This window comes from Apteryx rowi, unplaced genomic scaffold, assembly GCF_003343035.1.
Source record: "Apteryx rowi isolate R43461 unplaced genomic scaffold, aptRow1 scaffold_141, whole genome shotgun sequence".
In the NCBI taxonomy this organism is placed as follows: domain Eukaryota; kingdom Metazoa; phylum Chordata; class Aves; order Apterygiformes; family Apterygidae; genus Apteryx; species Apteryx rowi.
In genome coordinates this window covers 64,716-86,881 of record NW_020447653.1, presented here as the reverse complement: position 1 = coordinate 86,881, position 22,166 = coordinate 64,716, and the positions used below count along the sequence as shown (strand labels likewise).

Sequence of the window (22,166 nt, the reverse complement as noted above, 5' to 3'; positions counted from 1 at the left end):
CACGGGCCGCCGGAGCCCACGGACCGCCCTCGGGCCGCGCCGCGCCGGACCCCCGCCACCCGCAGCGCCCCTCTTACCGAGCAGGAGCAGGACTCCCCGCGGGACGAGCCGGCCGCCGCCGCCGCGCCGCATCCCGGCCGCCGCCTCCGCTCAGCGCCGCAACATGGCGGCTCACCTGCGGGCGCGCAGGTGAGGGCGGGGGCAGGCCCAAGATGGCCGCCGCCGGTCGCCATGGCGACGGGGCCTCGCCTCACACCTGGGGCCGCCGGGCCCGGCCCGGCCTGTGGCTGTGGGGCGCGGGCGGGGGGAAAGGCCGGCCGGCGGGGGACAGGGGGCACCGGCCCGCCCGGGGGTGGGGGACGGCGGCCCCGCGCAGCCCGGCTGGCCCGTGCAGACCGGACAAAACGATCGTTTCAAAGGCCGAGGAGGCAGCGGCAGCGCGGCTTCCCCCAGTGCTGCAGCAGTTATGCCATGCTGTCACTGCTATCCGCAAACCAAGTTTATTTATAACACGCATGATAGAAAAAGAAAACATACAAACAGATAATGTGGCCAGCACATCACAGGTAAAGTCGTAAAGTYATAAAGACACTCTTTACACAAACAGGCCGATATTTTGATTTAGTGCTGGTCAAATACAGTAAAAGCTCGGTTGGTTTTAATGACTTGGGGCTTCGTCTCAGTCTGATGAAGTCTGCTGAAGTAGCGAGGATGTGGTAAATGCATCAAAGGCAGCAGTAAGCGGCGCTTTTATGTTATTAGCGTGCGACGCTAAGTAGCACCCGGAGAAAGCGAGATAAGAGTGCCGCTTCGGGAAGCCTGAAGCCGTGCTGCCGGCCGCTGCCTGCTGATCCCCGATTAAACTCCGGCGTGTCGGTGCRCCCAGGGCAGTCTGTGCTCGGACAGCGGCAGCTGCCGCCGACTGCCGGCATGGGGCGGCTGCAGTCGTGCACGTGCGCCCGCTCACTAGCGAAAAGCGGCGTTACGTTGCGCCTCCGAGCTCGGCGATTCACACGAAACGCCTTGGGGAGCAGCRGCGTGAAAAGGAGGTCAGGGRAGAAGGGGAGCGGGAATGAGAGGCRAGCTGCCAAAGCCACGTGCTGCTCCGTAGAAATGCAGTGTTTTCAGCTATCATATTTTACAAAGCTGAGCGGATTAAAAAAAGATCAATATGAAAAATACATCCATTGCGAAACCCTGTTAAACTGCACACATTCCCAAACTGTAGCACTTTCCATTTAAAGCAGCAAAGGAATTTAAAATRCTTTATAGCAACTAGCTGCTCCTCTGATCCCTCATCTACACAGTCTTCTTTTTTAGTGACATTAAAGAAGTTTTTGAGGGAGGAACAACAGGGCAACCCAATTGTACSTTTTAATTTTTAAGGTGCAAGAGTGTGTGTTTGCTTGGATACTTTGCAAATCTCCAGCTAGCTATCTTGGCATTTTGTTCAAATCTTTGGGGATTTTTCTTCTTCTTCAGAGCAGATAACACCTTGCAACTTATGTTAATGTCACCCTCTTTTCCTGCAAGAATTTCAGGTTGAGCAGGGATACCACACTTGCAGCATCAGTYGTCTGTAATTCAGCTTTGTCTTAACATCTGAAATTACAAGCATTCACCATCTGCTTTAGAAGTACCTAAGAAGAAAGATTATAAGAAAAACAAAACAGAGGTACATTACTATGGTTTACTGTTGAAAATAAAAATAGCAGATGCAACTGGTGACCTCAGAAATTGAGTGGTAAAAATTATGCTGAAATGTTTCAGCAAAGCCAGCAAATCTGCAAACAGGTTTCAGTCTTCCTGTAGCAATTTAAAACARTGAAGATTAAATGAAACAAGAAGCCGATTCAAAACTGGTGAAAGGAAATTAGTTCATTCCTCTTTATCCACAAAACAGATAAGCAGTGGAAAGCAGCAATGAAAGCTTTCCTACCAATGATCCTCAACACTAAGGTGGAGAAACTTCTTCCAGGGTTAAGAGGAAGTTCTGTCTCCACTGCCCGTTCAGTTGGCATTCTGTCTCTGAAGGCTCCTCCATGAGCAAAGTTCAACTATGGTCTCAGTAGTTTGTGTTTATGGCCACCATGACCTGTTGACTGTGAAYAGAGGTGAAATACCTAAGTAAAACCTTCTTTGAAAGCCTGCAGTAACCCCGGGACATTAATTAGAGAATGTTTGAATAGATACCTGCATTGTATATACTGTTAAAGACCTCTAGTCTTCTAATGGAGTGGCTTCCTTTTCTTCTCTAATCTTCAGCTTCTCCTTTTCGGTACTGTTAATAAAAAAATTTAAAAAGCCAAAATCAGCATCCGATATGCTGAGCAGCAGCATCAGATTCTGAGTTACATATAGCATATATAACATAAGAAGTTATAYGATATGGTAATAGGCATTTTACAGGGATGGTGACCACAGTGTCAGGTTTATGGATGAAAGAACAGAGTGATCTTCTGCCAACCACCACTGCCACAGCTGGCTCCTGCTCTGAGTGGGAAGCMACCTTGAAGGGCAAGAGCAAAATGAGGAATCCAAAGACCATTCATCCTGGGGCTCTGTTCTGACTGCAAGCAATCAGCCAATTATTGCTAATTGTGTTAGCAGTTTTGCACTGTAGATGCTTAGTGTAGGATCCAAGCCAATGATTCAGAATGATCATGAAGATATATTTGACCAGGTTTCCCAGCAGCCTTTCTCTTTCCTCTGTCCTTACAGTTCTGTGTCTGCCACCTCAGTCCTCTTCTCTTGCTGTTTCTTCCGATGATGTCGACAGAAAATCACAACTATCACCACAATGATCATCAGAACACAAGCAGACCCAATGGCCACCGCCAGGAAGTGGATTTCTGAGAAATGCACTGCATGGAGAGAAACAGGTAAATGAGCAAGAGAGAAACAGGTCAATGAGCAAGAGGGACAAACTGAGGGGACCGGTTATGAGGCTGGAAACCTGTATCCTCTGAATAACCTTTCCTCACGCGCCTCTCTCCTTGTATCCATTAACTATCCTCCCACGTTCTCTTTGTAATCCCTTTTCTTCCATACATTTTCACAGATGAGGAGGAAGACCTGACAATGCTTTGCAGTGGCTAACTTCACATGACCTCTGGGGGCGGTTCTTGGCCTCTCACCTTTCTGCACAACTTTGAGTCGCACTTCACCTATTGTGCCATCAACGTCTGGTGGGTTCTTCACCTGGCATGTGAATGTCCCGTTGTCAGAGGGCTGCAAATTCCAGATAACGATGGAAACATCRTTACGCTGAATATTCCCATCCCAGGTGACTCGCTCTTTAAACCGCCCAGTGGTCATCTTGTAGGGCTCCTTGAGGTAATAGAATACCTATATGAAAGGAAGGAAACTATCACTCCTATGCAGTGTGCAGCACGTGTGATGGAAGCAATGCATGAAAGTTGAGTGGCACAGGCAGAGGCACATGGCCCAAGCAGAGGAGAGCTGTGACGACTTGGCCCTCTCAATGAGCTCTGAGACCGTTTCGCTCCTCAGAGTGATAGTACCTTTGCTCTGGCAGCCGTGCTACCTCTGTCCTGCTCAGGCCTAAGGCTGTGTTAGGCTGTGTTCAGCTGTTTTTCACTTATCTTACAGTACTCGTTGACCTGCTTACACTGCCACGTTAGCCAACGCAAGCCATTCTGTAAGTCAAGTCAGTGCAGGACCTTAGCTTGGACATAAGGTTCAACTGTGGCATAAGCAGGTATGGTTTCATCAGGCCCAGGATATTTTAACCCTGATTACCCAAAACTAAACATAAAAATTGTTTCTTTAAYCAGGGTCTGTAAACAAACTTTTTGCTTAGATTAATTATTTTGAATAGCAGAGAGAYGGTCCAAGACGTACATACTTGCGCACAGCTGCTGTGCTTGCCCATACCTACACCTGGAATTGTTACAGTCACTGGGCTTACCCAGTGCTGTGCCTTGGGAGAGATTTGTCTGAGCAAGTCTGCATCAGTGAAATGAAGCATAAAGGTCTCACTCACTGGCTCATGAGAGCTCTGGTCCTCGGGCTGGAAGTTCCAGGTCACTGACAGTCGCTGGCTAATAGGGCTGCTGCTAGAAAAGGTGCATTTTAAGCGTAGGTTAGTTCCATTCACAGCATCCACCTCCTTGGAAGTGTGAACTTCCACAGCTGCCACAGGCCACAGTGCTGCGGGGAAAACAGCAAGGGGTTAGAGCTAAAGAAAACTACTGTCTGGGAGTAAACTCAGTGCTTTTCCTTATCTACTCTCAAGCTATGATGGAGCCTGCCTTATTTGTCCCTGTTAATGTTTAACCTGATGATCACAAGGATACAGATTTAATTACTGAGGGTGCAATCTTACATATGCAAATACCAAGAGATCCCATGTACTTCCTGGCTTTTGTTAATTGATACGCAAGCCATGCAGTGCTGGTTTCAGGGGAAGTTTGCATTCATCTGAGCTGATGGTACAGAGCTTTCTTGGGAGTGTTGTGGCTGTACAGTTAAACATTTACAGATCTGACAACTGTTTGAGTGGAGACCACTGAGAAAGGCTTGCCTGTAGGGGCAATAGATATCATATTGTTTTGGGGGGGAAATGTTTCTCTTCTGCCTTTTTCAGGGATAAACAAGCTTGACACCTAGGAGGTGCAATAAACACTTGGCAATATACACTTGCTGCTGATGGGCGCTAAGGATGCCTCCTAACTTTTCGGGCGCTTGTCCTGGTCACCTTCTTACAGGTGATTACATTCTACTGCGCTCTGTTCCCCAGGCAGTTCCCTTTAGAAAAGCAGTCCTGTCCTTTCAGGTACACTGCTGAGCACCTATAAACAATTGCCAATTCCCATCCCACAGAGGCTAGACAGACTTTCTTTTATACACTTCGTATTATCAGTTTGAGTATCCTGCCCGTCATGGTGAAAGCTGCTCTTACTAATGCAAGAAGTGCCTGTTGAGAAGGTTAACAGCACTGCTGGACAATTACAGTCAAAGCAGGTTGGGGAACTTTGTGCAGGAAATCCTCATGGTAAATCTGTAAGCATTTGTTAAAGAAACATCCTCTGTTAACCAAACCACCACAGCTGCTGCTTTAAAAATAAGTTAGTATCAAGTTAGGCTACCCAGAAAGATAGACAAGCAGTAAAAGAGAGAGCATAAAGACAGAGAAAGAAGAAAAATGGAAAATAAGAAAGCAAAAGGGTTGTTTGTGAAGATGCTGCTCAGGTTCAAGCCCCAGTTGTCCTCTGGCTCGCCCTGCTGTTCCATAAATGGTCCAACCAGTCTAGCAGATTGCTGCTACAAAAACAGTGATGCTGTAGGTTCCCATTTTTTTCCCCATGATCACTGTGTTGCTTGCCTGACTGCCTCAACTCTCTGAACTGGCAAAACCTCGTCCCTCTGGGTTAGTTTCCACAAAACAGCAGAGCTGATCTAATAATCATGCTGCTACTGCATGCAGCAGTCCCCCCTGTTCCTGATCACGTACTCCCATAACTTTCCTTTTACTCACTGGTAGAACTAACCTAGCAAAAGAAGAATCTAGCAATAATTTCTGGTCACTGCAGGAAGATAAATTAACTCACCACAGTGTTGACTCAAGTGAAAAATAGCTTATCTGGGCTAGTAGGGTGTAGTTTTATAACAGAGACAACTAATACATTTTCCTGTATTACCTATATGTTTTCATTTACTAATTCTCAGTAGCTGGATAGGCAGTCCAATCTTTAAATCTGTGRTCTAGTCAGTGTACTTCATAATCTGAAAATGCAATGGATTTATCTTTTTGAAAATAATTTCTTGCCAAAACTTTCTTGCCAAATAATTTCTTTTCTCAAAGAAGAAAATACTTGAAATGCCAAAACATTGAAGGTGTTCACATTTGAACACTTCACTGGCAGAGATCATGTTTCACAACCAAAGATTCAGTGTCAAATCTTCYTTTCATTTTAAACTTCTTAAAAAGAGCAAATGTAGGAATTGAGCATAAAGTATTTTTTCACAACAGAATGCCAAAAGTATCTGTGTGCTGATGTGTTTGGAAAAGGAGGATATGGTGTTCTTAGACCAAATTTTGTTTCCAGTTATATTGATGTAAACCACTGAAAATTCAAGTAAGTTTATTATTGCTCTGGATTCATTGCAGCGTAAAGGATCTAAACCCAGCCCCGTTTAACAAGCTCTGATTGTCAAGTAACAAAGATAGTGAAACAAACATCTAAGAGTAAAGTCCAGAGTCCTGGCGGGAGCAGCGATTGAGGCAGGGGCCAAAAAGAGGTGTAACTGGAGCTCAGAATGAGCTCAGTGTTCTTCTTCCACGTGAACACACCTAAACCTGTTTGTCCAAGAAACTCAATCACTTCATGTCACTCACAGCGAACCCAAGACCGAAAGAATCATAGTGATCGTCCACAACACGTCTGAGACTTCTGCAAAGTCACTGCCTCAATGAGGTTGGTAATTTACTGATCAGAAGAGGAAAGTCAAGATGCAGCTGAGGCCAGACAAAACCAGGTTTCCTTACCTCGGAGCTGTACCCCAAGGAAGAGCACAGCACCCAGCCAGTTGGGGCCATGCATCAGGAAGACAAGTTCGTACTCCAGAGGCTGAGCAGTGCAGGTAAAAAGAACTTCGTTTGGGGCTCCCGATGACCGATTAAAAGATGAATTCCTGAAAGCCTTCCTGGGACACTAGAGCAAATTCCTTCCTTTCAGCTTGGCCTGCAAGGCAATGTGAGCGTTTCCTCCTGCTTGAGTCACAGAGCACTCCCCTGCCCCGGCACTGAAAGGCAAGGTGCGGCCAGCACAGCTCACCTCTGTGGGTAAAACAGGGAGATTTTCAAGGTAAGATTAATTTCTTCTGCTCCCATATTCCTTTGCTCTTTTGTGTTGCAATCATCCCTCCTCCCAGTTTCCACTTGAAACCACTCCCCTCTTGTGGGAGGTAATTTTGGTCCTAAAAGCAAATTTGCCTTAAGGTGTTTATAGCCTAAAGGGATGAGGGCTATTTGTTTGACAGAAACCTGCAAACAATAGAAAAAAAGCAAGCCAAAACAGGTCTGCGGCAGCAATGTGCACACACATCCAGAGGATGGAAATGTCTTACTGAAACGCAGATACCGGCAGTAAAATGAAGTCATCATCATCCTGTAAGGTTACTTAGTTGCAGCCATCCCACAGAAGAATTGTGAGACTGARTTAACTGGCACTTGAAAACTGCTCGGAAAAGTCAAAAGACAATTACATTGGACATGAGTCCAGCCCAGTGGTAGTCCAGGCACAGCAGGGGAATCCCACTGCTTAACAAGCAGCACAAGGAACTAGAGAAACTCAGTGGGACACAGAACGTTTTGCTGGTGGAGTGTGGCAATTGTCAGAGTGTGGAACCGAGTTGTGCGTGTGTGTTAGCAAGATAAGGATGTTTGCAGGAGAGAACCATAAATCACTTTCCAGCAGAATTTGCTACTGGCTGTGGGTCTGTTTGTGTCTGGTCCTTGGACTGTTTCCAAACAGTCATGCCAGGTTAGAAGCTTGGATTCTCACTGGTGCTAATTGTCCTTGCAGTGGTGCCAAGGCAGGGATGGGGAGGATGGCACTAACTTCTGGGCATTTTGAAAGGTCCCCTTTAGCCGAGGACCAAGGTGCAGAGTGAGGGCGGTCTCGCTGTTCAGCTGCGCGTGCTCCAGTCGGGATGTTTTGGGTTAGCTGGGGCACACTGAGAGGATGTCACAACTGGCCAGAACAAGGCTTTGATGGAAAGAGGACAGCAGCAGGACTCTCAGACTTCCTGGTAATGAGCAACCATGTGGGCATCTCTCTTCMCATTCGCTGTCATAACATCCTTGCAGCAGTTTCCTCGGAAAGTACTGAAGGTATTTTTAACTTTAAAATTTCAAGTTAAAAATTTGGCCATAGGAGAAAGCGCTGAGGCCCTCAGCCACAGAAGCTGTCCACAGAGCAGTACAGGGAACCCTGTCTCTGCTAGCATGTCACTGCTAACTGTTCTAAGACACCATGACCTCTATTTCCATGAAAATAGTTTGGCTGTGTATTAGCCCTTCATCACGGCATCTCCCCAGATTTCCTCTCAGTTACTATTCCAAAACATCATTTCGATTTCTTCCACTGCCACCATAAGAATTTATTATGCTGGGGAGGTTGCAAATGGAGGATATTTTTGCCTTTGGGGGTTTTGTTGGAAATATCTGTAAGGCAGTGCTTMGCAGGCAGTTTGCTGGAGTTGGTTTGTTGTGGAAAAAAAGCATCATTCACACTGAGGGTTAAAAGTTAACTGCTGGAGTAAGGTGGTGAGAGGTTTTTGTGCAAAACTGAGCTGGGAAAACAAGGTTAACGTGAATGATTGTTCTGTGCATGCTCTGGGAAGTATAGAAGGGGACTTCCCAATGTTCCCGTATGACTGAAAAAGTGCTGATTTTTATGATGACCTAAAAAACTTGGGGGAAGAATTGAAGTTACAGAAATGAAAAGGAGTGGGGGAAAAAACATTCCAGAAGAGGAAAAAAGGCAAGAGGAAGGGAAAACAGGGGTCTTCCTCTGGCTTAAGACCATTATGCACACGTGTAAGATTGACACATCTCAGATACGTTGAGCTCTCTGTGCATGCACCATGTATGATCGGAGCATACACACTATATTCAGTGCACGCAGGTGGGACCTGGAAGGGCTAAGTCCTCATTACGACCATTCTGCAGAATCCCACAGCTTGCAGATTCCTAACAGTGCTAGGAATTGCTCTGTAATTGCTACTCAGCAACCTCAGCTCAGGTCTGAACTTGCAGCACTTCAGCACAGGCTCTGATTTTTAGCCATTGTATCCTTTTTCAGGTGAAGGAGACTGGTTCAGTCTTTCCAAGCAACACTTTCTTGTCTTGGGAGAAGCTGATCTGTTGTAATTGCAGTGGTTTTAGAGTGAACATTTGGTCTTGACTGGCTCTCCTCAGAGGAAAGAGGGCTTATTCAGTGCATTGTGCACTGCAGCGAAGCAAGGAAACGTGATCCCAGATAGGGCTCCTAGAGTCTGTTCTTTGGGAAATTKAAGCTGTTGAAATTCTCAGATTTTTCACTCTGAAACAGGATTAAGTAAAAGAAATGTCTGTCAGCTAAAGAGAGCCCCACAACACTGTGATTAGCGATGCCATTAAATGGTGAGCTCTTGGGAAGCAGYAAGAAGCCAGCTCCATCCTCCCAGGCATCTGGAAAGGAATTCAGACATCCATGGAGGAGCAGAACCAGAGCACTCTTGTGGAAGGAGGGAGCCTTGGCTGGCTTTGCAATGGCTCCTTTKGACACATTTCCTAAAATCCCTGCTATTCTCACAGCCACCTGAGCAGCTCTGCCGGCAGAAGTACCTCTGTAGGCTTCAAGCGCAGGGAGACAAAATGACAGTGAGTGTGTTCCCACTTTGTCCATGGCAGCATCCCTGCTGGAAGCGAAGTTTGGAAAGGCCCCTGCCTTTGGTAGAGGTCTGGGAAGAGAAGGTTCCCTTTGCTCCRCTTTACCAAGGCAGGCAGGAGTGACCCATGTGAGAGCAGAGCGCGTTGGAAGGGGTGGGAGCCCCCTCTAGTGGAGTCAGGCCACTTTTACCAGGGTTATTAGACCCAAGGAAACTCAGTGCATAGAAAACTTTCAAAAAAGACAGTGCAAACTCTCCACGTAGGCACAGTGGCAGCGATGTCTGAGCACAAGGTCTGGACTCCTCCTAGCTTTGCATGGAAGGATGTCTCGGCCTTTCGGGTGGGATTTTCCACTCCATGTTCCCTACTGCTTTTGGCAGCTGATAAGGCAAAGGCTTTTTCCAAATGGTCTTAGCCTTTCCTCTTTGTATTTCCCTCTTGTGGGGACTACTTGACCAATGAGTTGACAGAAATAAATRTGAATTAATGGAATAAAGCAGATTTTATTATAAGTGCAATTCATAACATGAGTGTAAGTGCTGCATGAAAATGTGTAATTGTTTTTGCAGTCTCATACTGAAGTTGAAGAGACACAGAGAACAGAACAGTTAAATACATTCCCTCACAAAAGGAAAAAATGTCGTGAAATATCTGTTTGGAGCAGAACTTTAGCTCCAGTTCAGAGGCTTGCAGCACGTGTTGCTGTGCTTAGTCACCCTTCCTTTCGCTGTGCTCCTCACTGTCGTGYGTACGCAGAGGAGAGTTTGGGTGAGGAGCAGGCAAGTGGGAGAGCAATGCTGCTCCTGAAGAGGCAGCAGGAACAGATGGGATGTGTTATAGTGAAAGAACAAAGTTAAAATCCAGGTCATGTCATCAGTGACTAAAAACCCCCATTGGGGTCTTGTGTGAACCGAGAAAAAGACAGCAGCAATTGCAAGACAGCATTTGACATAGTGCTGAACCAGTCACACAAGCCCCGTCCCAGCTGGCACTAGGCTTGGCAGCATAAAAGCCCAGCTAGTTAACTCAATTATAAATATGATCTGCATCTCTTCCTTACTGGGTTTTCTCTCTCCCTTTTTTGGGTCTTTTTACCCTGTTTTTGTCCATGTCATTACTRCTATTAATGTCCTGTGTTCCTGTAGCATCCAGAGAAGGAGTGGCATGGTAGGAGTCAAGCAAATACAATCACTGAAGCCGGTGCTACTTCAAGGAACTTAAAGGCTCATTTCTGCTGGCCGTAGAGTGTTTCTAGCTGTTGAGCTTCTTGTAGCATTTGGGGTTCCTTTGTTTATTCCCTCGCTAGGCTAAGTTGCTTGCAACAGTTCAACTTTCAAAAGTGCTCACTTTAAAAAGTTGTTAGGATGGTTCTGAAGGCTCATCTAATGTGGGCTTGTTCATCTCTCCTACTGCTCCTGAGGCAGTTACAGCAGTTCTCCTGAGTCTTGAACTGGGCTGGTGCAGAGCAGCCAACCCTTGCTGTCAATGACGTTCAAAAGTGAAGACATTTTGAGCCTCCGCACTTCCTGGCATGCGTTTTTTTATCATACGTGTTCTGTGTCTTTCTTGGCTGCCTGCAGGTTTCACTGGAAACAGTGAGTCTCCTCGGCGCTGCTCAGTTCATCGCCGTACACAATTCTGGGAAAAAAATCTTGGGCCTCTTTCTTGTAAGCCAGAACTTGAAAAGCCAATGTGTTCTTTCTTCCTTCACAGCCAGACTCAGTGATGCCAATTTGATCAGGAATGGCAGAGAAGAGCAGGAGAATGAGGAACACAAGGATGAGGTTTGAGCTTTCCTTGCTCCTTCTGGGACTCCTGCTGTGTGTGGGTGAGTACAACCGGCCAGCAGCCCATGGGGATCAGAAGAGCGGCTGCCCRAGTCGGCAGAGGAGAAAGCAGGGGAGTGTGCGGCTGGTTTTGCAAAGTACCTGCAGCCCCATCTTCTGTTGTGCACAGTGCTTGTGGAGCCGCTGCTCTCCAGACTGAGTATTCCCTTCAAAGTGCAGGTGCAGGGACAGGGAAATGGGAATCCAGCMCTCTCAGGCTAGAGGAAAGAACCTAAGGTCCCTACTGGATTTTTGCTTACTAGCTAATTCACTAAAACACCTGGTCTTCAAAATTTATGCAGTGCTGTGGGTGAAGTGTAAGAGTTGGAGCTTGAAGGCAGTACTTTTGCAGCAGCGTGTACTGTAAGAACCCGAGGCTTTACTTTTCATTCTATTTCTAATATTTATTTATGCACTTTTCTTAAACTGGTTCGTGGTCTTGGGTAGATCACTTCCATTTTGTGTTCAGATTCACCATGATAACATGGGAGTGGCAGCATTCTTCTGTGTTGCCAGGGTGAATTGACCAGTATTTGGAAAGCTTTTTTAAGATGAAGTGCAGAGTATCTGCAAAGATTATAAAGAAGCTGGTAACTATGAGAGGTAAGTCTGAAAGATAATTAAAAGATACTTAAATAAGACTATAGCAACTCTGCCAAATGTGTGGCAAATACCAACTGCTATTCTTTGAGAAGATAGAAAACATTTGGTTTGGCAATGCCCTGTTCTTTTTCATATTTAAATTCATCTTATATAAAGAATAAAGCATCAGATCACCTTCTCTCCAGCCAAGTCCTATACCTGTGGAATTTCAGATCTACAGTTTTGTTACAAGTCACTCTGTAAAGCAAGCGTTAACCGGGATGAGACAACAGAACTGAGCACATGAACGCAGCTCATTCTTCCATTTACTTGTGTTACTTTCTATCAACAAATAGAAAATCTTTAAAGCAAATCACAGGTCTGATTCAGACCTCCCGATAATTGGTTTTATAATGCTCCAGCTCTAGAGACCTCACTGGAGCAACTCATTTCCTACCCAGAGAGAATGATCATGTAGGTAAACCACTTCATAAAGTTAAATCAAGTGTTAGTGTCCAATCCTCCACTGGGTACACTCTTGCAGAAGACAGTGGTTCTCACTGCAGAAGCAAGGCATGATTTTCCAGTAGTCTTTGATCCATGGTAACAAAGCAAAGTTGTTGAGTCTACACCTTGCAATAAACCTTTTTTCTTAAACAGGCTTGGAAAACCAGTCAAATTTCCATTCTGCTTTAATCTGTTTTAAAAATGGCTTCCAAAGGAAAAGACTYCATTTCAAAACAACATCCTGTCTCAGCTAACTTAGTGTTTCTAATGCATGTAACACAAACAGAGGAGTATAGCCATCTCTTTCAAGCAGCTGAATTCAGGAAAGATTTCATTGAGGTAGGAAAAATATAAGATATCAGTAGCTAAATTTGTTAACACTTGTTATTCTTTCTTTTGTAGTTGGCACTGCTGCACAGGAGGGTAAGTGTATTTTACCAGAGTTCTTAACTATTTAGTATGATAAAAAGACCACAGATGCCTCACAAGTGAGGACTAAAAGTCAAACAGAAATATTTGAATTCTGCAAATATTGTAGGATAGTAAAAATTCCCTGTTCATTAATTGTTGCTGTTCTCACTGATTTGAAAAATTGGCTCTCATGAATTGTCCCTAATTATTGCTAGTAATCTCCAAGCAGGGTTGGATATTTGCAGAGATCAGCAAGCAAAAAGATAACAGCAGGCAGATGTGTTAACACTTGTTATTCTTTCCTTTGCAGAGGGTGCTGAAGCAGGGGAAGGTAAGTATACTTTACCAGCATTCTTAACTATTTAGTATAATATAAAGACTACAGATGCCTCACAAGTGAGGACTAAGAGGCAGGTAGAAATATTTGAATTCAAGCAGTATTTTAGGAGGGGACAATTCCCTGTTCATTAGTTGCTACTGTTATCACTGATTAAAAAAATCAGCTATTATGAGTTGCCCCTAATTATTGTTAGGGGTCTCCAAAGAGGGTATGGCATTTGCAGAGGCTAGCAAGCATATGATCAGTGGCATGTGGCCAAACTCTCTGACAGAAAATTGAATGTTCTGTGATGGTGTTTTGATACTGCTTAGTGTTGCAAAGAGATCTGTGTAAAAACTAAATAAAACGATCTACGCAGAAGACACATGCACAGGGAATTTACATTTTTACTATAAAATCAAAGATTGGGCAAAACAAACTACCATGGTAGAGGCAGGGTGCAGAATTTTTAAATGGTTCTGCAAGTTTGAAAGTTATTTCCTCCCCAGTCTGCCTGTCTCTTCTCTGTCACTCCCAACATCAGTACACTTCAGAAACTTCCAAGAAGCTGGATGGACAAGGAGGGCTCAGATGGCTCTTCTCCAGCTGGACTTCTGGGATGAGGGTGGCCTGTCCAAAAGCCCATTGTAATGTTGGTTTCCCTTCCTGTAGGCTCAACTTCCCCTCCAAAATTCCTGGTGGATATTTCTGGAACTACAGTGACCATCACGTGTCCCGTGACTGAGGGCGACATAGTCTGGAAGTCAACTCTGACAAAACCAACTGACAATGTGAATAAATACGTCATAGAGAATTATGACAACTCTCCTGGCAATGTGAGTTGTTCATCAGGTCAACAGAAGTATAATATGTACCTGAAGGCCAGAGGTGAGTGAAAGCGCGCTCTGTCTATGAGAAATTCTGCWTGGGCTAAAGATAGATGGGTAATGTCCATCACAAAGGCTAGAGGCACTTCTTGTCTCACAGACTGGAAGGCTCACATCAGGAGCATGCAGCCTGGTTTCTGTGATCCGACATGCAACCAGGGAGAGTTTCCCTCCCTCCTCACGCAGTGATTTAMACCTCTGAGACACTGGAAATTTGAGCAGCTGCTCTGCATTCAGGTCTAGGAATCCGGCAGAGATAGACTGGGCTCAAAGTTAGATAGGCATGAGCAGAGGACTGATATTCTAGGAGATGTTTTGCATCCTCCTGCTAAGGCCATGCAGAATAGAAGAGGGTAGTGAGGTTGTTGCACATATCGGCCCCYGGAATTGTTGGCAGATGGAAATGCATGGGGTGACAGAAGAGCCTATCCACCCCCCCTTCATTTCTGTTTGCTCTTTTCTCCTTCCCACCCAGAGCTGCATCTTTTCTGCTAACACTAAGCAGATGAGTGAGGCCTAGACACTGTGAGCAGAAAGCTCACTATGATTATGATGTCTCGGACCTGTAGCTCCTCCCTTTACCCTGTGCTGAAGAGTCAGGGTGTCTGTCTCTGAACACCTTCACCTCCCCTTCTGGCAGTGTGCGCAAACTGTGAGGAGCTGGATGCCCTAGCTGTGACGGGGATCATCACTGCAGACCTTCTCATCACCCTTGGGGTGCTGATTCTGGTCTATTACTTCAGCAAGGACAGGAAGGGGAAAGCAAGCAGTGGTGCCGGCAGCCGACCACGAGGTAAGAGCCGTGTCAGATGCGTCTGCCATCCATGACCTCCCTGGGATGCTAAGAACTCGCCCCCAGTGGTGACGGAGCAGCCTGTGTTCCCCCTGGGCCTCCAAGGCCTTGTCAGACTCCTCCGCTCCTGCTTGCCACATCTGTTGCTGTGGGCTGTCTCCTCTACGGGATGGGTGCGGCTGCCATTTTGTGTCAAAGGTTTCCTGCCCACAGGAAACCATTTCACAGGCTGTTGTGTAGCGGCAGTGAGTCTGTGCTGAAGCAAGCACTGTATAGCAGATGCTCAGCTTACGAGTGTAGCCAGCAAGCCCAGCCTGGCCCCGGCTCACTCTGCTGCCATCTCAGGCATTCAAGACCAAGAGTCAGGCCTGCACACAGAAGATGGGATTAGAAATCACAATGTTTTTAAAACTACAATTTTGACTTTATGGCTTCTGAAGTCATGGTTGGTGGCACAGTGAGTTCAGCAGTGGAGCGCACGGATTATGAACGCTGGGGTAAAGTCATGCAAGGTGCTGACCTCATGCTGCTGGTTCAGATTTGTTCCAGAAATGTTGACAGGGACATTTGTGCCRGGGGCTTCCTGTCAGAAAAGTATCATGGGTGCTCACTGCTCAAGGCTTTGTGAGGATCAGGCATTGCCACTTTCCCTTGCCTTCACAAAGCTGATATGAAGCTTTCAGCAAGTCTAATTCCATATTGTGTGCTCAGGACAGCACACAAGAGAAATGTGATACTGTGCCCATGACTGTGCAGTTTGCTGAGGCAGGGGAGTGTAGAGCCAGTGTATGTATTGTGGAGCTGTAGCCTGGGCCTCTGATCATGATGGCTTCATGTTTTCAAATTTTTCTTCACAATTTCCTGATAAATGATCATGCAGCCTCCTGACTGCATCAGTTGGGTCTTTAAAAATTCTAAGCTCATGATAAAGCCATGCGAGTGGGCCTATGGTAAGCACTACCCGGGGTCATCTCCATGAAAGTCCCTTGCACTCTGGGATAAGAATCATTACCAAGGATGACCTCTCTCTTCCTCTGTTGCAGGTCAGAAGATGCAGCATCCTCCTCCTGTTCCTAACCCAGACTATGAGGTATGGAGAACCTGCAGTTYTTCCATCTGTTTTTGCTGGTCGGGGAGGGATAGCCAGAGCTGGCAATCTGTAGCATTTGTCCTTTTTGCTCCTTTGGAGAAGCATCCAGTAAATCTCCAAGCTTTCCCAGGGGCAGGGGAAGGAGGTGCTGAGAGTGGAGCCCCTTCTCTTAGCAGTGACACTGGAAGTCAGGAGCAGAACTGCAGCTTCTGGTGCACTGTACATATTACCAGAGCAGCACTACAGTTGTTCTGTCTGTTGTGGTTTGCTCTGAGTGTTGTGTGGACCAAGACCTGGGAGTGTTTGAGCGTGTGTTAACAAGGGTTCCCRAACTAACATCTCTGCTGTTCCCACAGCCCATCCGGAAGGGGCAGCGGGAAGTGTATGCAGGCCTGGAACCCAGGGGCTTCTGAAATTCCCATGGATGACAGGCTGGAAAACAGTGGCAGAGGGGCCAAGTGCTTCCACCCAGCTTGATACCGGATCTCTGCTGTCCTCCTGAGGCCCAGGCATTTTGCGATAAGCTAGATGGCTACACAGGACAGGCACCCTGCTGCCATCAGTTGCCCCACCTTGACATGCTCCATCTGCCTTCAGTCTGACATTAGGGAAAAGGAACAGGTGAACATACTGGCAAGAGAAGTTTTCCTTCTCATTAAAGGACTGCAGCCTTACTTGTGGTTCCTGGCCTCCTTTTCCCTCACACTTCTTTCTCTCTGCTCCAGGATTTTCTCCTCTATTTCGTTTCTGCTGTGGATGCCTCCACTTGCTCCTCATGCCTCCCYGGGTAGCTGGCAGCTGCAGGGTGATGGTTCTCGGAGCAACTGGCCTCTCACCCTATCCTGCTCTCATATTCATAGCTTGTCTTGGCTCTTGCTGCCCAGGATTGTAACAGAAGGAACTGAGGCAGCCAGTATATTAAACACAAAATAGAAAAGCCACTGCTTTGAATACAGATATTTTAGTCAAAAAATGATTTTGCCTTAAAAAAAAAAGAGAAACCTTTCTACCAGTACACGGAGCCTGGCCCAGTCATCCCCAGCCTGGTCCAGCCACCCCCAGCCCTTCTTCTGTGGGAAGTGAGTGGGACTGAGTACCACTTTGCATCCAGGGTCCTTTATGTTTCAGAGCCTCAGCAGAACATCCTGACAGCCATTAGGAAGCTTAAGTGTTTGGCTGAGCATTAGATCTTTGTTACTATTAAATTACAGGGCTCCTAACTATTTCAGCTGAGATTGGACCCCCACCTAGCAATGAGTATCAGCTTTGCAGTCTGACTGGGACAGCACAAGGGGGATTTTCCTGTTTCCCAGATTGGAACTGAGCCCCTTTGGCTCAGCCCCAGGACCAGCACTCTGCCCTGAAAACAGCCTGTTTAGTGGAATGACAAGACTGCGTTGGGGCCACGCAGGTAATGCCCAGGACCTACGAGATCCAAGAGAGCATCAAACCCTTTTGCTAGGTTATCCTTCTCATCCCAGAGACTTTTGGGGCAGAGACTCCATTCCTACTGCTGTTCTATAACACAGTCCAGGATAAAACCATTTTGTGGAGCATGCTGTACCCTAGGGGCTGTACAAGAATGTTTGCTGGAGGAGTTTCATTTTCCTGAGTGGAAAATTTGTTTTATTTATTTCTCCATTTATAGATATCTGTGATCTGTCCTTTATTGCTGCCCTTTCTCCTGTTTCAGCTCTGCYGGGTTCTCTCTGTTAGTAAGATGACAGGCTTCTTTGCCATTGATAAAGACCTGTTTTAACTTTTATCATGTACATTAAAAAACTTGTGATAAATTAATAAAATGGGAGACAGCTCCCCAAGATATGCACTGGAAAAGGTTTCCTGCTTGTTTTTCTTCTTTTAAAGAAAAACAGTTTCTGCTAAAAAGAGAGTTCCCAGCTCGGTAGTCTGAGAGATTGAGAGCTTCTGTGGGGCCATGCTGACTCACCTTGCAGTAGCACACGAAGGGCTTGGGAGCAGACTGTGCCAGGATGGGGCAGACAGTTAGGCATGCAAAATTGCACCGCCAAACCCAGCCTAGGAAGGCAGGTCTGAGAGCAGGGTGGGGGTGAACAGGAGCCGCAGTTTCCAAAGTAGCAGCAGTGGGGTAGGTGCACGGGCTGAGCGAGCCAGATTTCTGTTGCTCTGCAGAGAGACAGCTCAGAAGAGAGGAAATGGCTGCAGTAAGGGGGGTGGGGGAGGCTAGTTTAACCCTGAAGTTTCAGCACGGGGGGGACCAACACACAGCAAGGTTCATGCCTCAGATCGCTGTGCTTACCCTGGAGGATGTGGTTTTAGAGACAGCACAGCTGGGTTCATCATGCAAAGCGCTATACAGCTAGGAGGGAGATTGCAAGATATGAAGAGCAGCAGCTCTAAAAACACTGGGCCAGGTTCTCAGCTTCTGCAAATCATCAGTGCTCCTCTGAAATCACTGCTCTGAAGCAGCTTACTCAGCCCAGTCATACAGCCCATTGCCACAAACGGGATATGAGGAGCTTGGACTGCTCTGGGTCTTCAAGGGCTAGATTTTGCCCCAAGCTACATCCACTGCTTCTGACACCATTTATGGGACTGCATGTTTGCTAGGGTTTGCCGCAAACTGTGTCATCCCACGCTCTCCTTATCTCGGTGGGATCGACGCAATGCCGTGACAACATCTCTCTGCCTCTGTGCTTAGCAGCACTACAGACAGAGTTCTGTGTCCCCCCCAGGGGTGAAGTGTTGAGACAAACCTCTCAAAAATAGACTAGCTATAAATGTTCCCCTGCTTTCTGACCTGAGCACTGCATACTCGCTCTGCCTTGGCTTTCCCCTACTGAAGGTAGTCTGAGTGTGGTTAGCCACATTGCTAAGTATTTTGAGATCTGCTGGTGAGAAGAGTAAAGCAGTCCTCTGGTCACTTGTTTTCTAAAGCCCTACTCAGAAGCCCATGCAGATGGAAGGAGGATATTGGCATATCTTAGCTGCAACAATCATACCAGGCTCACGTGTCACTGGAGCGGGTTAGATGGGAAGAGTCACCAAGGCATTATTCTGCCCCAGCGAAGAGCAAAATATCGTTGCCTAAAGAGCTGACACCACAGAAAAACAACTCCTTGTCTTGTTCACTGTGCACAAGGCTGATCACACAGGGATTCCTGTAAGGGCATGTGGGGTRCACCCACAGCTTCGCATGGCCTGCGGGTTTTTTTTCTACGTGAGACCTTGTGTCACGCATTTGTGGCCAGTTTTCACTGAGTGTTAACTCTTTTGGAGCTTACGCTACATGACTAAGTCCTAGGTCAATGCACAGCCTGGTCTTCTTTAAAGCCCATCACCCAGATTCTTAGAAAAGCAAGAAAATRCAACTTATAGGTGCGTACAACTCGCACATGGAGAGTAACCTTGTTTCTGAGGTTTCTAACTGCTAGCTAATCCTGTCTGGTATCTGCCCCCYGTTTTGGTCAGGCTGCGCTAGCTATTTGTGCTCAGAGCTGGGCAGCAGCGACTTTGCCAGGGRAAGCTGGGTCGGCGTGGGGAGACTCAGCGCTGCTCAGTTTCTGGAAAGGTGGCTGAGAGAGGAAGGGTTCTGAACATTTGCTCGACTGCATCCTGTAGTCAGCGCACTGGAATGGCTAGTGGGCCCGAAAGAGTGGTTGCCAAATGCCTCACAAAAGATCCCTGTGGCYTGGTCACGGAAGTGGGTCTCTCTCCTGTGGGCTGGGGAGGCAGAGGTGGGTGGGGACCCTCCAGAGCCCATCAGAAGTGAGGGGAGCGTGGGCTGACCCTGGCCTTCGCTGCCTGCCCAGCTCTGYTGCCAAGTGTTTTGCAGTCTCCGCCGCAGGTTTTGCCCCCTCTGCGTTTCCATTTCCGCTTTGGGCTCAGCCCACACAAGCTGATCTGGGGAGCCAGCATGGCTGCTTCTTTGCTCGTGCCTCCCTCCCCAAAGCACTGGGGCAACCTGCAGGCTGGCTGGGTGCCAGAGACCTGGCAGGCCTCTGCAGTTTGGAGACTGCAATTAGACACCAAGGCTTGCATGTGCAGCGGGTAGGTCCTCCTGTCCTCCCCCCGCCAGCCCCCCAGCTCTGTGCAGGGGACTGAGGCACACAGACGCTTTGCAGGCCTGACGCAGACCCTGCCGAGTGCTGCTGTGCTCCTTGTGTCCCCGCTCCCCATTCTGGAAGGGGAGCTTAATGAGACAAGGCCTCTCCTGGTGGCAGGAGCAGCAGCCCTCTCCCTTCACAGGGTCTCCCACCCCTTGCCCATCAGCTTCATTGACAGCCCAGATGTCAGTTGGATCCAGGCACAGAGAGGTGGTATAGCCATGGCCACCTGTCTGCGCTGGCAGTTCCGTGCCAGCTCCACTCTCTCTCCCGGGACAGGCAGGAGCCCTAGGGCTCTGCAGGGATCCAGGCAGACCACGTCGCACACATGCCTCCCCCAGCAGCACCGCACAGCTCCCCTGGCCTCAACACAACTGATGTAGCCRGGAGGCTATGAAAGAGGCTCATCTTTAATGACAGAGAAATACAAAAATGCAGCAGGTCAGGGAAAGAGCAGAGAGCTACAAGCAGCCCAGCCTGGGAGGCCTCCAGGGAGCTGGAGGGCTCTCTGGGCAAAAACTCACACTGTCTTCTGCCAGCAGCGAGTTTACTAAGGCGGTGCTGGGGTCCTACCCTGGCTGCTTGTGCTCTTGGGCGCTGGCGCTGGCTTTGCTGTAACGTTACTCCTGGTGTGAAGGGGTCATCAGCTCCACACGTCTTTCCTCTTCACTTGCGGGCCTTGACAGGTGCCAGTCGGCTGTATTGTCCATCGTCCCGATCACCGAGGGGCTAGGAGGAGAAAAAGGTGAGGTGAGCCACAACAGTGGCTGGCTTTTGGCCAGCTTTTTGCTCCTACACATGGAGTTTAAGCCCAGAGAGTAAGAGGGGAGTAAGCCTGCCCCATCCTCTGGGTCATGCTAGGAGAGGCAGCTGTGGACTCCGCAGCAGAAAGTGATCACCAACACCATGATACCATCCCTGCGGCTCAGCGTCTTGAGGCCTTATGTGTCCCTCAGCAGCTGGGCCATCGCGGCTGTCCAGCCATGCACCCCTACACCGTGCAGAGGTGCCAGAGCCCACACGCGCACACGCAAACTCACCTGATAGAGCTGCTCGTTGGCAATGAGGTTCTGCCTGTCAGAAGCTATACAAAGAAAGATTGTGGTCAAGGATCAGGGGGAGTTGTGTGGGGAGCATTTGTAAGCCAACCCAAGCAGCCGGCTGCTTTCAGTCCTGTGCTTTTACCTCCTGTGGGAGGAATGATGGAAAGCCCCAGCCCTGAACACCACATCACCCGTGCATAAAGAGAGACTGCAGGCCCAGGCTGGGGACTCAACTTCTGCCTTGTGTAGCCCTCAAGGAGCTCCAGCATCTTGCAAGGCCTCAGATGTTCCTGTGTCACCATTGCTCACCCAGCCACTGCCCCCAGGTTGACATTTGGGTGAATACTGTGTATTTGACTGCTTCTCCTGRGAAGCTGAGCTGGGGGGAGCAAGGGTACGTGCTGTGCTCGCACAGATCCCTCCCGGCGCTACCCTAGGCACGCTGCGTGCTGGCTGCTGCGTGGGGCTCGCAGCGACTGGGCTCTGTAGGGCGGTGGCGGAAAGCACCTAGGTCCCACGCAGTGGGGTGAGCTCCCCTCCCAGCTCCCAGAGGTGCCCAAGCGCCCCACGTCCCCACGCACCCGGGCGACCAGCGGGGCTCACCCCTCACCTCGCGACATGCGTCCCTTGTCGTGGCCCGTGATGCAGTACACCGCGATCGCCAGGAAGACGGTGGCGATGACGTCGGCGACCACAATCCCTGAGATGGTGGCGGCATCCACCTCGATGCAGTTCTGGCACACTGGAAAGGCAAAGAGGGGCACRGAGGCTGAGAGAGGGGCCCTGGCCCCCAGCCCCCCGGCCCCGACCGGCCCAGGCAGCTGGGCCAGCTCTGCCCCCAAACCCGGGGCGCCGTCCCGCAGCATGGCGGGACCAACGCCAACCRTCGGCAGGCCGGCGCTGCCCTCGAGCGAACGCGTCGGCGCGCGCCGCAGGCTGCTGGGCGGGCGGCACTCACTTCGGTAGTGCACCTGGAGCATCAGCTCTTGCGACGAGCCGCCGCGTCGCAGCCTGCAGGCGTAGTGGCCCCGCGGGTCGTCGTACATGGCGCCCAGGTCCAGCTGCGTGTCGTTTTTGATCCTGCGGCCGTCCTTCCACCACGTAACGCTGTCGGCCTCGCCGCTGCCGCACCGCAGGAACACCCTGCCGTTGGCCTCCTTCACCACCACCTCCTCCTCCCCTGCGGAGAGAGGCGACAGCGGCGCGGCTCAGCGGGCTTCGCC

The 22,166-nt window shown here is 48.6% G+C and overlaps 4 protein-coding genes across 4 annotated transcripts in view; 1 reads left to right on the top strand and 3 right to left on the bottom strand.

Moving 5' to 3' along the window:
• MPZL3 (myelin protein zero like 3) overlaps nucleotides 1–233 on the bottom strand; it is a 7,712-nt gene extending 7,479 nt beyond the window's left edge. The window contains exon 1 of the mRNA XM_026057888.1: nucleotides 176–233. Coding sequence (XP_025913673.1) covers nucleotides 176–233 — 58 coding nt within the window. The remainder of the gene's footprint in view (nucleotides 1–175) is intronic.
• A 1,828-nt stretch (nucleotides 234–2,061) lies between these two features.
• On the bottom strand, nucleotides 2,062–6,695 carry MPZL2 (myelin protein zero like 2). Its single transcript, XM_026057945.1, has 6 exons — nucleotides 6,512–6,695; nucleotides 4,007–4,173; nucleotides 3,138–3,348; nucleotides 2,720–2,864; nucleotides 2,194–2,281; nucleotides 2,062–2,102 (listed from the first exon to the last, which is right to left on the bottom strand). Exons 1-5 carry the CDS (start codon nucleotides 6,564–6,566, stop codon nucleotides 2,221–2,223), a joined length of 639 nt encoding a protein of 212 aa, XP_025913730.1. The 5' UTR covers nucleotides 6,567–6,695; the 3' UTR covers nucleotides 2,062–2,102; nucleotides 2,194–2,220.
• A 4,193-nt stretch (nucleotides 6,696–10,888) lies between these two features.
• CD3E (CD3e molecule) lies at nucleotides 10,889–16,489 on the top strand. Its single transcript, XM_026057979.1, has 8 exons — nucleotides 10,889–10,995; nucleotides 11,114–11,228; nucleotides 12,718–12,738; nucleotides 13,037–13,057; nucleotides 13,718–13,933; nucleotides 14,573–14,725; nucleotides 15,769–15,815; nucleotides 16,172–16,489. The coding sequence occupies exons 2-8, from the start codon at nucleotides 11,144–11,146 to the stop codon at nucleotides 16,226–16,228; spliced, it is 600 nt and encodes a 199-aa protein (XP_025913764.1). The 5' UTR covers nucleotides 10,889–10,995; nucleotides 11,114–11,143; the 3' UTR covers nucleotides 16,229–16,489.
• A 3,801-nt stretch (nucleotides 16,490–20,290) lies between these two features.
• CD3D (CD3d molecule) overlaps nucleotides 20,291–22,166 on the bottom strand; it is a 2,606-nt gene continuing 730 nt past the window's right edge. Inside the window, exons 2-5 of the mRNA XM_026057887.1 lie at nucleotides 21,902–22,150; nucleotides 21,554–21,685; nucleotides 20,941–20,984; nucleotides 20,291–20,629 (exon numbers count right to left, since the gene is read on the bottom strand). Coding sequence (XP_025913672.1) covers nucleotides 20,567–20,629; nucleotides 20,941–20,984; nucleotides 21,554–21,685; nucleotides 21,902–22,150 — 488 coding nt within the window. The 3' untranslated portion in view covers nucleotides 20,291–20,566. The remainder of the gene's footprint in view (nucleotides 20,630–20,940; nucleotides 20,985–21,553; nucleotides 21,686–21,901; nucleotides 22,151–22,166) is intronic.